Genomic DNA, 12,551 nt, shown 5'->3' with positions numbered 1-12,551 from the left:
CTGTGTTTTCATTAATAAGTTAGAACTGATAGTTTGAATGATCGCTTTTAAGGCAAGAGAAAGAGATAGAGGAGAGCATTCAGGTAATGTCGGGGAAGTAATCCGTCTAAAATTCCTAACCTACGCGTCGAATCTTCTTTAAAGACAATCGATTCAACATTACAGGGTACATCTACTAATTTATTTACAAATAAAACTATTGTTAAAAATATAAAAATTTATTTAGTTGTTTTATTCAAAAACTTTTTACCTCTGTACAATTAAAATTTAACTGTTCACATTTTCCTTATTACACCTCTGCTTCTAAGACACCAAATTGTTCCCCTTTATACATAATTACATAATCGTTAAAAAGATAAAATTCAAATTATTACATGTTTCGTATTTGCTAGTTCTGTTTAGGAAAAATATTGAGTAGACAAATATAAAATACCAGTGTATAGTTATGATTCCAATATTTTTTTTATTGCTTAGATGGGTGGACGAGCTCACAGCCCACCTGGTGTTAAGTGGTTACTGGAGCCCATAGACATCTACAACGTAAATGCGACACTCACCTTGAGATATAAGTTCTAAGATCTCAAGTATAGTTACAACGGCTGCCCCACCCTTCAAACCGAAACGCATTACTGCTTCACGGCAGAAATAGGCAGGGTAGTGGTACCCACCCGCGCGGACTCACAAGAGGTCCTACCACCAGTAATAAAAATTGACCTTGTACTGTTGTAAAAAAACTGAGAATCCGTAAACTATAACGTGAAAGTTAGAAAAAAAAAAGTTAAACGATTACATGCTTATGTTGTAAATGATTATAATATTCAAGCATTTCGGTGCCCGTGTAATTGTATGCCAAGTAGTCGCGAACTGGAATGTATTTGGCTCCACCGAACCAATCGACCATCGCTATTAGAGCAATTTTCATTTTGGCTATGAACCAGTCGTGATCTGAAAATATGAAAAGAGATTTCACTGTAAAGCGCTGGTAAAACTCATGGCTCAAATAAAATATTTGTATGCCGTGACGACATATTGGGTTGCGGTTCCTGTATTTTACCAATAACTAGTTTCACTACATAAATAAATATACACCTATGAATGACCTCTGAAATAAAGGAACAACATCGTGTAAAAATTGTTAATTACTCGTAGGTAAGGTATAATGGTCGTGCGTATTCCTGCCTTAAAGCAGTCATGCCTTCGCCTTTTAGGACTAGGATAGCCGTTTATTATAATAAAATTGGGACTTGGATTTTGCGTCACAAAGGACCGAGGAAGGCATCATTCACTTTGTTATTACGCCTATTATGTTGCGCCTGTTATGCCTATTACTATACGAGTGTTAATAAACCCTTCAGTCAGTCACAGCGTAGCTGGAATAGCTTCTTAGGCTATTAGCGAATAGGTAGGAAAAAAACAAAACCGCCTATGAGCTCTGTGTGCTTAGTGCGAGTTTTTTAACGATCTCGATAGCGTAAAAGTTTGAATATTTGTATGGCATGGGATCTTTTGCCGCTAGGGACGCTGTTCCAACTGCATTCAAAATTGCGTTAACTTTTACGCTATCGAGAACGTTAAGAAACTCGCACTAAGCACACTGATAATCACTACTCGGATGGAGAGCTATTTTGTGGTCCTAAAGTTAACAGTGGACTTTTTACTAACCCGTAGGCCAATTAGCCATTGCCGGATGCCTCTCGAATAAAGCGGCCTTAGCAAATTTGTACTCATCACTGCCTTCCTTGACCTGAAAATAATCTGGTTTTTAATAAACAAGATATTGTAAAAACAAATAAATATGTTTGTAATCGAATCGATTTACGTTGAATTACAAAAGGATTTATGTCGTATATTCATTCATTCATTCGGTACTTCTATACGAAATAAATAATCTTAAATTAACCAAATCAAAACCTGACCTTCTTCATTTTACCGGAGAGCATCAGTCTCGTACAACGTGGATCTTCAGGGTCATAGTTGTTCTGATCACAAAATTTGGTTTCTTCTAAAGATACGAGAACAGTAGCTCGACTGTTTTTCTATAACAAGACATTAAACAATGGTATAGCTATGATATTGTATAAGTCGTTTACTTGTAGAATTTAGACAGAACGATTACAAGAAAGGATAGTTTCCAAATTGATGCATAGATATTATAATATTACATCGTTATTATGCAAATCATCAATCTCCTGTATACCAAACATGGGTACATATCCCGGTCATCGTCCTCGTCGAACCCGTCGCTTGCAACGAAGGGCTCGACGAGTAAATTAACCCACAAACACAGCCCACTGAGTTTCTCGCCGGATCTTCTCAGTGGGTCGCGTTTCTGATCCGGTGGTAGATTCTGTGAAGCACTGCTCTTGCCAGAGTTAGTGTTAGCAAGTTTGAGCCCCGTGAGCTCACCTACTAGTTCAGTTCAGTGAATCTAGAATAACCCCTCGCGGTTACTAAAATAGATAGGCAAAAAAAGGTACATATTAAATTGGATTTAACTATACGAATAAAGAATTAAATTAAAGTATAATGATTGTGCGCGTGAAATCCGAAGCACGACTGGAAGGGGTAAATGAACATCTCAAATCATTTTTTTTTTTTTGCCCTTGTAGGCAGACTAGCATACGGCCCACCTGATGGTGAGTGGTTACCGTCGCCCATGGACTTCAGCAATGCCAGGGGCAGAGCCAAGCCGCTGCCTACCGCTTAATACTCTCCACAAGCCTCGTTTGAAGAAGGACATGTCATAGCGCTCGGGAAACACCGTGGAGGGGAGCTCATTCCATAGCCGGATGGTACATGGCAAAAAAGATCTCAGGAAACGCACTGTGGATGACCGCAGTGGCTCCAGGTAGTATGGATGAACTCTACTCCGGTGGCGGGCGGTGCGATGGTAAAAACGAGATGCCGGTATCATCTCGAACAATTCCTCAGAGCACTCCCCATGGAACATACGGTACAAAATACAGAGGGAACCGAAGTCCCTCCGCAGACCCAAAGGTTCCAAACAATCCGTGAGAATCCGATAGTTCATGTAAATTGTTTACTTTTACTCACATGTGTAGGTATTTTTTTTATTGATTCGATGAAATTAATAATACAGGTGCTGCTGTCAATAGACAATAGCCGGCTATAGGTATATTTATGATACGAAAATTTATTAAATTTAAAAAATCTTAGATAGCGCTGAAATAATGAATTGGTCGTGATAATTAATTAATATTGATATAGTTAAAATTATTGTTCGAGTAATGTAATTATGTCGTATATGTCAAATTATACAATTATATACATATATCAGTTTGTATTAAAATTTAAATGTCAAGGGGACATTTCACTAGACGGCGTAACAATTGAATACAATACAAAATTATATCACACTCCTACAATATGACATAAAGTGAATTATTCTATTTCTAGGAAAAGCAACGCTTTTTTTCTCAACGTTCGATGTAATTGCCCAATAATGTGCGATAGCATAGGCTTTAAATGAAGTAAGCTCTAATAAAAAAATATGTAAAATAATAAATTTCAATAATTTATTTTCAGTCTATAACTAGTCCCATGCCTAACGTGTACCGTGGATTGGAGAGTCAATGCAAGTCTTAATTAGAAGCTTTTTAATTACTACGTTAAAAAATTTAGGATATTCATCGGAGAATGACGTTGTGGTTTGTAGCAGATATCGATCATACACTTGATATTTAGGTAGCGGATGTTCGAGGTGAGCTATTTTGAAATAGTTTCATAAACAAGACAGAATATCCTCTTGGTTTGTTTTTTAATACGTTTGTGGCAACGGTTAATGAAAGGTTAAAGCAGAAAATCCATTCTCTTTGTTTTATCTATACACTTCGCTAATTGCTTAAAATCGTAAACAGATTTTTTTACTGTTAGATATTTAACGAGCTCGCCTCTGAACTGGTGTTATGTGTTTAACAAAACCCGTAAATATCACAACGTTGTTACCCGCCTTAAAACATGGTTAACATTCAAACGATTCACGTTATACATAGGTAGTAGGTACTGCCTATCCCTGTGAGCTCGCAATACGCTGCATCACCGGTAAAAATCACTACCTAGTGACCTCGTCTTTCCAGTCTACACTAGTAAAAAAATAAGACGACTTCATTATCCATTTGACATTTCCCTATAAACTTAAACAAGATTTTCGTACGTTTAAAAACATGTTTAAAATTCAAGTTTTACTCACTGTTAAATCCCGGGCACTGAAGTCCAATGGTGACATATAAAAATATGGCACTCCAGTAGAGTTCGCCAAAGATCCGTCCACGACAGATTTCACGTTTGTAAAGGGAAATCCTTCGATTGCTGGTAGATTTGAAATCGTAGCCAACGAAGCCCAGTCTGTAAATGTAAAAAAAAGATGTAGGTCAGTTTTGTAGGTAACAATCATCTGTTTGTGCCAGTTTGTGCCAAGCTTGTACGAGAATATTCTTATTCTCTAGTATATTTTGTATGTTTAATAAATAAAGTAAGTATTTGTTAATAGCTCTTTTATTAACCGGCTTCAAAAAAGGACGAGGTTCTCAATTCGACTGTATGTTTTTTTTTTAATGTTTGTTACCTCAACTAACTTTTTACTAACTTTTGACTGGGTGAATCGATTTTGATGACTATTTTTTTATTAGAATGATTAGCATTCTAAAGCTTCCCGTGTGGCCCCAGTTCAATTTAGTCCAGTTCTGATAATGGTATCCATGAGAAAACCATATAAGTCTTAAATTTGCATTATGTACGTGCGCGACAAATAGATGAATAACTCAATATCAAGCCAACCGATTTCGATGATTATTGTTTTTAGTGTATATTAATTTGTTTTGGAATATCTTTTTTTTTTCTTTTTTGAAGTCGATTTTTGTTAAAGCATGTCTATTTACAATTATTGTTGTAATTGATAAACGAGCTCATATAATTCTATCACCTAGTATAATAGCCGGCAAACTTCTTGAGTATTTGTTGACGTAGTGGGGGTAAGTTTGCGCATGGTACACTCACGTGCAAAAACATTATTTACTCTGCGTCATAATGCAATTAAATTATTAAAATCAACATATGTATTTATTTATATATTTATTAGAACATCAACAAAAAATATAGGTTAATAATTGTAATAATTTAATCTTGGGGTAAAATAGATATTCCTTCTATTAAGTCAAAACTAGAGCTGTTGCCAGGTCTTCGTTCAGTTGAAGCGAAGCTGGTATTTGTAATTTTTTTTTCGTTATAATAATCTTGACTATTATCATCATCACTGTTTTCATCACCCGAGTCGCCATCATCGTGATAAGTCGACATAGGGCTCATCGGTGTAGTTTACGACTCGGTCGGTTCGATCTTCTTTTTTGTCTATAATTAATGATTTTTTGAAGATATTCGATTCGTAGTAATCGAATGTTACTTTTTTCAATTACCAGCTTCCGATTATTTTCTATTTTTTTTTCCATCTGAAGCCTAGCTCTTTCATAATTCGTCGTAAGCTTCATTCCGAGCCATTAAAATGTATATCTTCTTTAAAATTTTCGAAGCCTTTCTACGGTACGGAGTTTCGCTGCTTGTTATGTAGTTATTATGATTACATCTTTTTATTACAGATTGAACGAAACTATCCATTCCGGTAACTTTCTTCTTCCCTGATCTTTTCTTACCCGGAGTCCCAAGCACGACGAGCAAGCCAGAGCCTTTAGCTTCGTTAATAATGCACCTAACAGTACTCACTGATGTTCTTGTTGCTTCCGAAGTCTGTTTTACTTTTTCCATAATATTATTCTTCCCCTGTTTTATAATGAAGCAATATACGTCGTACACAATTTTTCTACCCTTTCTTTTGAATACTACACCAGTTTGTCGCGGCATAGTGTATTTTTTATAAAAAATCAACAAACACTCAACAAATAGCAATGGCAACAAAGTCAACAAGCAATTATAACAAATAACTTAACGATTAATAACGATAGACTTTTCACTGTACGCAAGCGTACTTTTGGGAGCAAGCGGAACGAAGGCGCGGTGCGGGACGCAGGGTTCGACTGATCTACCAATAACGCGCTCGATACGATTTCCCCTGCCGTCGCGCCTCACCCTCACCACCAAAGTGATCTAAAATTCGGTTCTGCGCAGTCAAGGTCATTTGCTCACGATGTTTGCCGGTTACTATATTAAGTTATGATTATGGAACCAAAATGAATGCCGTTGCACAAGTTGAAACGTGGAATCAATGTTTCAATTATTTTGAATATGGGCTGTCCACCTTCATGGCTAAAATAGCCAACTACTCGTGCGAGTTTTAGTACGTTCTACGAGATAGCTATATGGCATTCCGGTCACCGTTCTCGTCGAACCCGTCGCTTGCGACGAAGGGCTCGACGAGTAAATTAACCCTCAGACACAGCCCACTGAGTTTCTCGCCGGATCCTCTCAGTGGGTCGCGTTTGCGATCCGGTGGTAGATTCTGCGAGGCACGGCTCTTGCTAGGGTTCGTGTTAGCAACGTCGTCAGGTTTGAGCCCCGTGAAGTCACCTAATAGTTAAGGTTACGCTGGATTAGCCTCTCAAGGCTACCAGCTTAGGTAGGAAAAAAAATATGGCATTATATTACCTCTTATTATTATGGTATATGATACAAGAGTATGGAAGGAGAAAACATGTTGCGCCGACCCCAGGTGACTGGGAGAAGGGCAGGATAGTGATGATGATGATGGCATTATACTAACAAGTTTGTTTACTCTTTGTCTTGGTGTTTATTATCTATATAACAGCCTGGCCACGGGACATTCGCCGATACGAATATTCGCGCGGTGCGAACGGCGAAGCGTCTAGCGACTAAAATAAGAGCATAGAAATGTACCTAACAAGCCACGCGCACCGGCGACCGGCGAAGCGACCGGCGGAATGTACCGAGCGAATCGCGCGGGCGACTTACGATGCGGCGGGCGAGCAAAACAAATGCATGATTAAGGACGGCGCAAGCCACGGAGTCGAGCGGTAGTCGCGGCGTATAGTGCAGTGATTAAATGAGTTTAGTTGTTTTCGCCGCGAAAAATGAACGCCGAAATTTTTATATTTTATATTTTTTATTAAATTTTTTTTTATATTTTTAAACTCGTCGTGGCCGAACGGATAAGACGTCCGGTGTTGAGCGATGCACCGGTAGTCGAATATCGTATTCAACAAATTTTAATGTTCACGATTGATTTCCACGGTGAAGGAATAACATCGTGTAATAAAAATGAAACCCCCAAAATTATAATTTGCGTAATTACTGGGGGTAGGACCTCTTGTGAGTCCGCGCGGGTGGGTACCACCACCCTGCCTGTTTCTGCCGTGAAGTAGTAATGCGTTTCGGTTTGAAGGGTGGGGCAGCCATTGTAACTATACTTGAGACCTTAGAACTTATATCTCAAGGTGGGTGGCGCATTTACGTTGTGGATGTCTATGGGCTTCAGTAACCACTTAACACAAGGTGGACTGTGAGCTCATCCACCCATCTAAGCAATAAAAAAAATATATAGCTGAAATACTAGCTAGACCAGCTATTTGGAAGTCTAGCCACCCAAAGTATTTCTCGTACTTCTTGTGGAATTCTCCATCTATAGGTATACTCCGATTCTTATTCAAATCATGTACTTCACAATATTTTCCAAATAATAGGTCCTGAACCAAAAAACTATTAATTTGTAAGCAATATCCAGATAGTTTCGATATAGACATTTCGCTGTCGGACTTCCTTACTAGTCGCGGCGGCGAACGTGAGTACCCGTGGCCTGCAAACGGTGCTGCGCGAATGGTCGCTTCGTCCACCGCTTCGCTGTTCGCACCGCCGATCCCCGTGGCCAGGCCGTAAGCATATTATATTTAAACGTATTTAAGTATGTTTATCAGTCTCTGGTATCCATAACACAGGCAATCCTGAATTGGGGCCCGATGACGGTGCATGATTTATTCCCAGTTATTTATTTATAATTAGAACGCCTCCCTAAAAAAAATTTTTTAACTAAGCTGATAGCCTTGAGAGGCTATTTCAGCGTAACCTTAACTAGTAGGTGAGCTCACGGGGCTCAAACCGGAGTGGTGCTAACACTGTCCCTAGCAAGAGCAGTGCTTCGCAGAATTTACCACCGGATCGGGTGTGTAGTTTCCAGCGGCCACGACAAGAAGGTTCTCATGTCGTGCCGCCTTTTCAAAGTGGCGCAATGATGCCGATTTAGTCATTTTTAAGACATCCTCGGGAAGAGATACTGGGTGCTAGGAGACCGCTTCCGAAAACGAAGACAGACCATAGTACTAATGACACCTTAGATGATGGAGCTATTTAGACAAATGTTGTAAATAAGTATTTGTGCGATCGCGCGAGTGTACGCCGCGCGGCGCCCGTCCGTTCGTTGACCCGAGCATCAGCTGTTTTTGATTTTGTGTTTCATTGCTGTTTTTGTTTTTAGTAAAGCAATGTATTTTTTATGAAACTATCGTTTCATTTGGTTGTACTGACATGATGGAGCGTAAATAATGCTAATAAAATGTTTTTTTTTTTTTTAATCTGTGTTGGTTTTTTCCGTCCCATTATCAAAAGTGTCATTAGTACTATCGTCAGTCTTCGTTTCCGGAAGCGGTCTCCTAACACTCAGTATAGTGGTGACTTAAAGCTGACAGCACAGACTAACATAAATTGTGTACATAATTTAATCTGTGTTAATAAGCGAACAAAGGTTTTAAATTCAGCCCCGTCCGACAGCTTGGATAATAGTCCTTTGCAAAAAACTGCATTGACTCCGATCGATAATCTCGTGATGCAGCAGTGATTCACTAAGAAATGATGAAACTTTGATTATATACACGTCGATGAAACAATACCAACATATTATGGGCACAGAATTGTGTACAGCACTGCACAATTCTGCTCGCCTTTTACAAATATCGATTGTAATAATGAATTAATAATGTACTCAAATATTTTAAAAAACATAGATTATACATTATTTACATATACACGTTTTAACTGATGGAGCAGAGATTATTGCTTATACCAACAAACGTAATCTTTTAACAATAACAGTAGAATGCTATTCGGAATTTAAAAAATTACAGTATCTACATATCTGTTGCAGAATACCTAATTAATGAAGTAAGCTACTTGACCCTTTTATCGGACTATCTTGTTAAAAACTAATAAAAGTTTTATTAAAATCTTCGTCGTCATAAACTATAATAAAGAATTAGTTTTATATTCCTGTTGAACGGTCGAAGGATCAGTTGAACGGTCATTTGTTCTATTGTCGTCTTATATGAGAACGGTCAATTCGTTCTTTTTCGTCTTTTTGTGTCTTTCTTTAAGGACGTCAAAAAATGTACTCCGTGCCGCTGGTCACGTAGGTACGCCCTCGTTCCATTTCTTTTTGAATTTGTGTCAAGTCTCTGTCTTAGTCTGTGTCTATGTCTAGTCATTATAGGTCTTATGTCCTGACAAAGAGGTTGCACGCCACGACACCTGTGAATATGTTATTTTGTTTAGACATGAATTTAAACACACTACCTACCAGCACTGTGAAGCACGTATCGTGCCATAGCTATGAGCTTAGTGTGGTCAGGAGGATCGGATCTACGCCGTGAAGTGATTTCATTTGCGCTGTCTCTTGATTGCCAACTCCTTTGATGTCCACGGCGATCATGTTTCCAGTCGCAGTCTACATATAAGTTGAGGCAGCACAAGGAAAACGCTATTAATTCCCACTTCATTTTATCTATAAGGAAAAATATATTCTTTTAAAAGCATTGTTAGTGTAAACGTTTTATTATCGAGACAAAACATATTTATTTATTAAAAAAGTTATCAGTATTAATTTTAAAACATAGTACCTACATGACTTCGATACGTTTAGAGCGTTTGCATGGAACTCAAGGTTCATCATACATAGAAGAACGTTTTGTTAACACGATTTATTGAAGACTATCACGTCTATTTTTACTTAGTCCGTAGGTTCGCCTAGTATTACATTGTTACCACAGATAGTAGCAATCACATCCTGAATTCCGGATCCAGCTTGAGACATGAGGTTGAAATCAATTAACAGCTGCACTACCCAATAAACTGGAATGCATGAATGCTTCGTGAACACGTTTTTTTTTATTGCTTAGCTGGGTGGACGTGCTCACAGCCCATCTGGTGTTAAGTGGTTACTGGAGCCCATAGACATCTACAACGTTAATGCGCCACCCACCTTAAGATATAAGTTTTAAGGTCTCAGTATAGTTACAATGGCTACCCCACCCTTCAAACCGAAACGCATTACTGCTTCACGGCGGAAATAGGTGGGGTAGTGGTACCTACCCGTGCGGACTCACAAGAGGTCCTGCCACCAGTAATTACGAAAATGATAATGTTGCGGGTTTGATTTTTATTACACGATGTTATTTCTTCAAATCAAATCAAAAAATTTCAACGTGGAAGTCAATCGTGAACACTTGTTAAGTACGTATTTCATTAAAAAAATTAGTACCCTGCGGGATTCGAACACCGTTGCATCGCTAGATCCGAATGCACCGGACGTCTTATCCTTTAGGCCACGACGACTTCTACTTTGGATACCTCCGTATTTACTTAAAATTGGTATCCTGTGAACAGGATTTGATCTGCGGCATTTTCACATCACTTGATACAAGTTCGCCAGGCGTTTTACCTACTAGCCCAAGTTTTTTCTACCACGCCACACCCGTTATTAGATATGATAACACGTAGATACTTTAATGAATCGTAACATACGACATTAACGTGGTAGAATTGATGCGACAAAAATCCCCTATTACTCTATAACCCGCTTCCGAGCTTTGGATGAGAAAGACCTCGCCCGAAGTAAGCTCTTTCACAAGAAACGTACCTACCTACCTATATACCAACTAACGTACGTATATTATACTAAGATAGCTATATATATATTTTTTTTTATTGCCCTTGTAGGCAGACGAGCATTCGGCCCACCTGATGGTAAGTGGTTACCGTCACCCATGGACTTCAGCAATGCCAGGGGCAGAGCCAAGCCGCTGCCTACCGTTAGAAAATGTTTTCCTAATTAACTACCAAAATCATTTTATATTTTAGTAACTTCAATGCCCTATTGTCTATATTAGCGCCAAATGTTTTATGGTAAAATCACTGGAACATGCAGACTGGACGAACGTATAAAAGGGCTCTTTTGTGTATATACCGTATTTTAAATGATGACATTGAAACAATCATTGGATTGCCATGTTACGTCATGAAAATGAAAAATATTCTAATATGCACAAAAAGTTAATAAATAATGTACCTACATAATAATAATACTGTGTATTTTGTACGTAGGCGACAAAATTTGGTAGCTTAATGTACCTACCTACCGCGTGGAAATTTCACAAAAAAAAAAACATAATATTTAAGATTCAATAATTATTTATGCTCATTGCTACTTCTACGTACATAATACCTAACTTACAAAATCATTCACGTCTGACCGCACAAATATTGGCACATAAATTAACAAATTATTTTTGGATCATGTACTTATGTTATAATTAAAAAAAATATTTTTTACTTTTCCTTCTCTAGGATTGAAGCGCACACCAAACAAAACACAAATTAATAAACTTTAAAATGTTTCAGCTTAATAAATGGCCCTAATATAGCTTATAAAGTACTTTTAATTTAAATGGTTTTTTTATTATTTTAAATGATATTTAAAAAAAATTATTCAGAAGTTATGATCATCAGTACTTAATAATTGTATTTATTACCTTAATCATAAGAAGTTAGGAATAAAAATTCTCGACACAAATTAATTGTATTTAAGTTTCGTATTCAACACTACGGAGCACACGAGCCTGTTTGAATTCAAGTTTGTAAACACTAAACAACAAGTCTAAAATTATTATTTGGCTCGTGAACTTGTACGAATGAATTGTCATTTTAAGGTGTAATGAAAACTCAATCGTTTGTTGCGTAGTTTTAGAGTTTATTATTGAACTGCAGGTATTACTTCAATACTGCGTTGTAGATGGAAAGGTCATTTTGACAGCTGTCAGGTTTGTTCATATGCAAGAACTATTTCACGATTTTTATAAAGTTCGTTCATATTCACAGTTCGACAGAAGGCTGTATTTATTGCTCTACAAAGAACAATTAAGGGTAAATCGACGATGTTACCCTTACTATCAATTGCATGGTTATTATAGTTATTTTTATATAAATTTCATCTAGAAAAAATCGATATTTTATATTAAATAGATAGAAAATATTTTATCATTTATTATTTATGTTTCCCACTGTGGTCTGTTATAATTAATTTTCGATTAATAACTATTCTCAGTCCTAGTTATATTATTTTTTTAAGCAATAGTATATACATTACCTACCTTACTAAGTCACTTCAAAACTAGTAATGAAGATGGATTAATCCGCGTTAATTTATCGTTCAGAGTAGGTAATTATGTTCTTTGATAATGTCATCACGTACGCGATAAGAAACCAAATGATTTGACCCCAAATCTGTTTTATTAGATAACGAT

The 12,551-nt window shown here is 37.4% G+C and overlaps 1 protein-coding gene across 2 annotated transcripts; it reads right to left on the bottom strand.

Annotated features, from left to right (window-relative positions):
• Nucleotides 1–202: 202 nt before the first annotated feature.
• LOC101740201 (protein CREG1) lies at nt 203–12,541 on the bottom strand. Of its 2 annotated transcripts, none has more exons than XM_004930512.5 (6): nt 12,399–12,541; nt 9,551–9,754; nt 4,211–4,365; nt 1,917–2,036; nt 1,663–1,744; nt 203–945 (listed from the first exon to the last, which is right to left on the bottom strand). In XM_004930512.5, the coding sequence occupies exons 2-6, from the start codon at nt 9,747–9,749 to the stop codon at nt 779–781; spliced, it is 723 nt and encodes a 240-aa protein (XP_004930569.1). In that variant the 5' UTR covers nt 9,750–9,754; nt 12,399–12,541; the 3' UTR covers nt 203–778. The 2 variants fall into 2 exon arrangements, with proteins under 2 accessions (XP_004930569.1, XP_004930570.1); XM_004930513.5 differs by lacking the exon at nt 12,399–12,541 and adding an exon at nt 11,781–12,071.
• Between the last annotated feature and the right edge of the window lie 10 nt (nt 12,542–12,551).

The sequence above is a fragment of the Bombyx mori genome, chromosome 6 (genome assembly GCF_030269925.1).
Source record: "Bombyx mori chromosome 6, ASM3026992v2".
In the NCBI taxonomy this organism is placed as follows: Eukaryota; Metazoa; Arthropoda; class Insecta; order Lepidoptera; family Bombycidae; genus Bombyx; species Bombyx mori.
Note: the sequence above shows the minus strand (reverse complement) of the source record. Positions and strands in the feature narration are given on the sequence as shown.

What these genes read in the sequence shown, in the direction of transcription:
- LOC101740201 (XM_004930512.5), bottom strand. Translation starts at nt 9,749, where the DNA reads ATGAAGTGGGAATTAATAGCGTTTTCCTTGTGCTGCCTCAACTTATAT. An exon ending in ATACGTGCTTCACAGTGCTG is followed by an intron (nt 4,366 to 9,550) that starts GTAGGTAGTGTG and finishes TTACATTTACAG; the next exon opens with ACTGGGCTTCGTTGGCTACG. An exon ending in TCTCCGGTAAAATGAAGAAG is followed by an intron (nt 1,745 to 1,916) that starts GTCAGGTTTTGA and finishes GATTATTTTCAG; the next exon opens with GTCAAGGAAGGCAGTGATGA.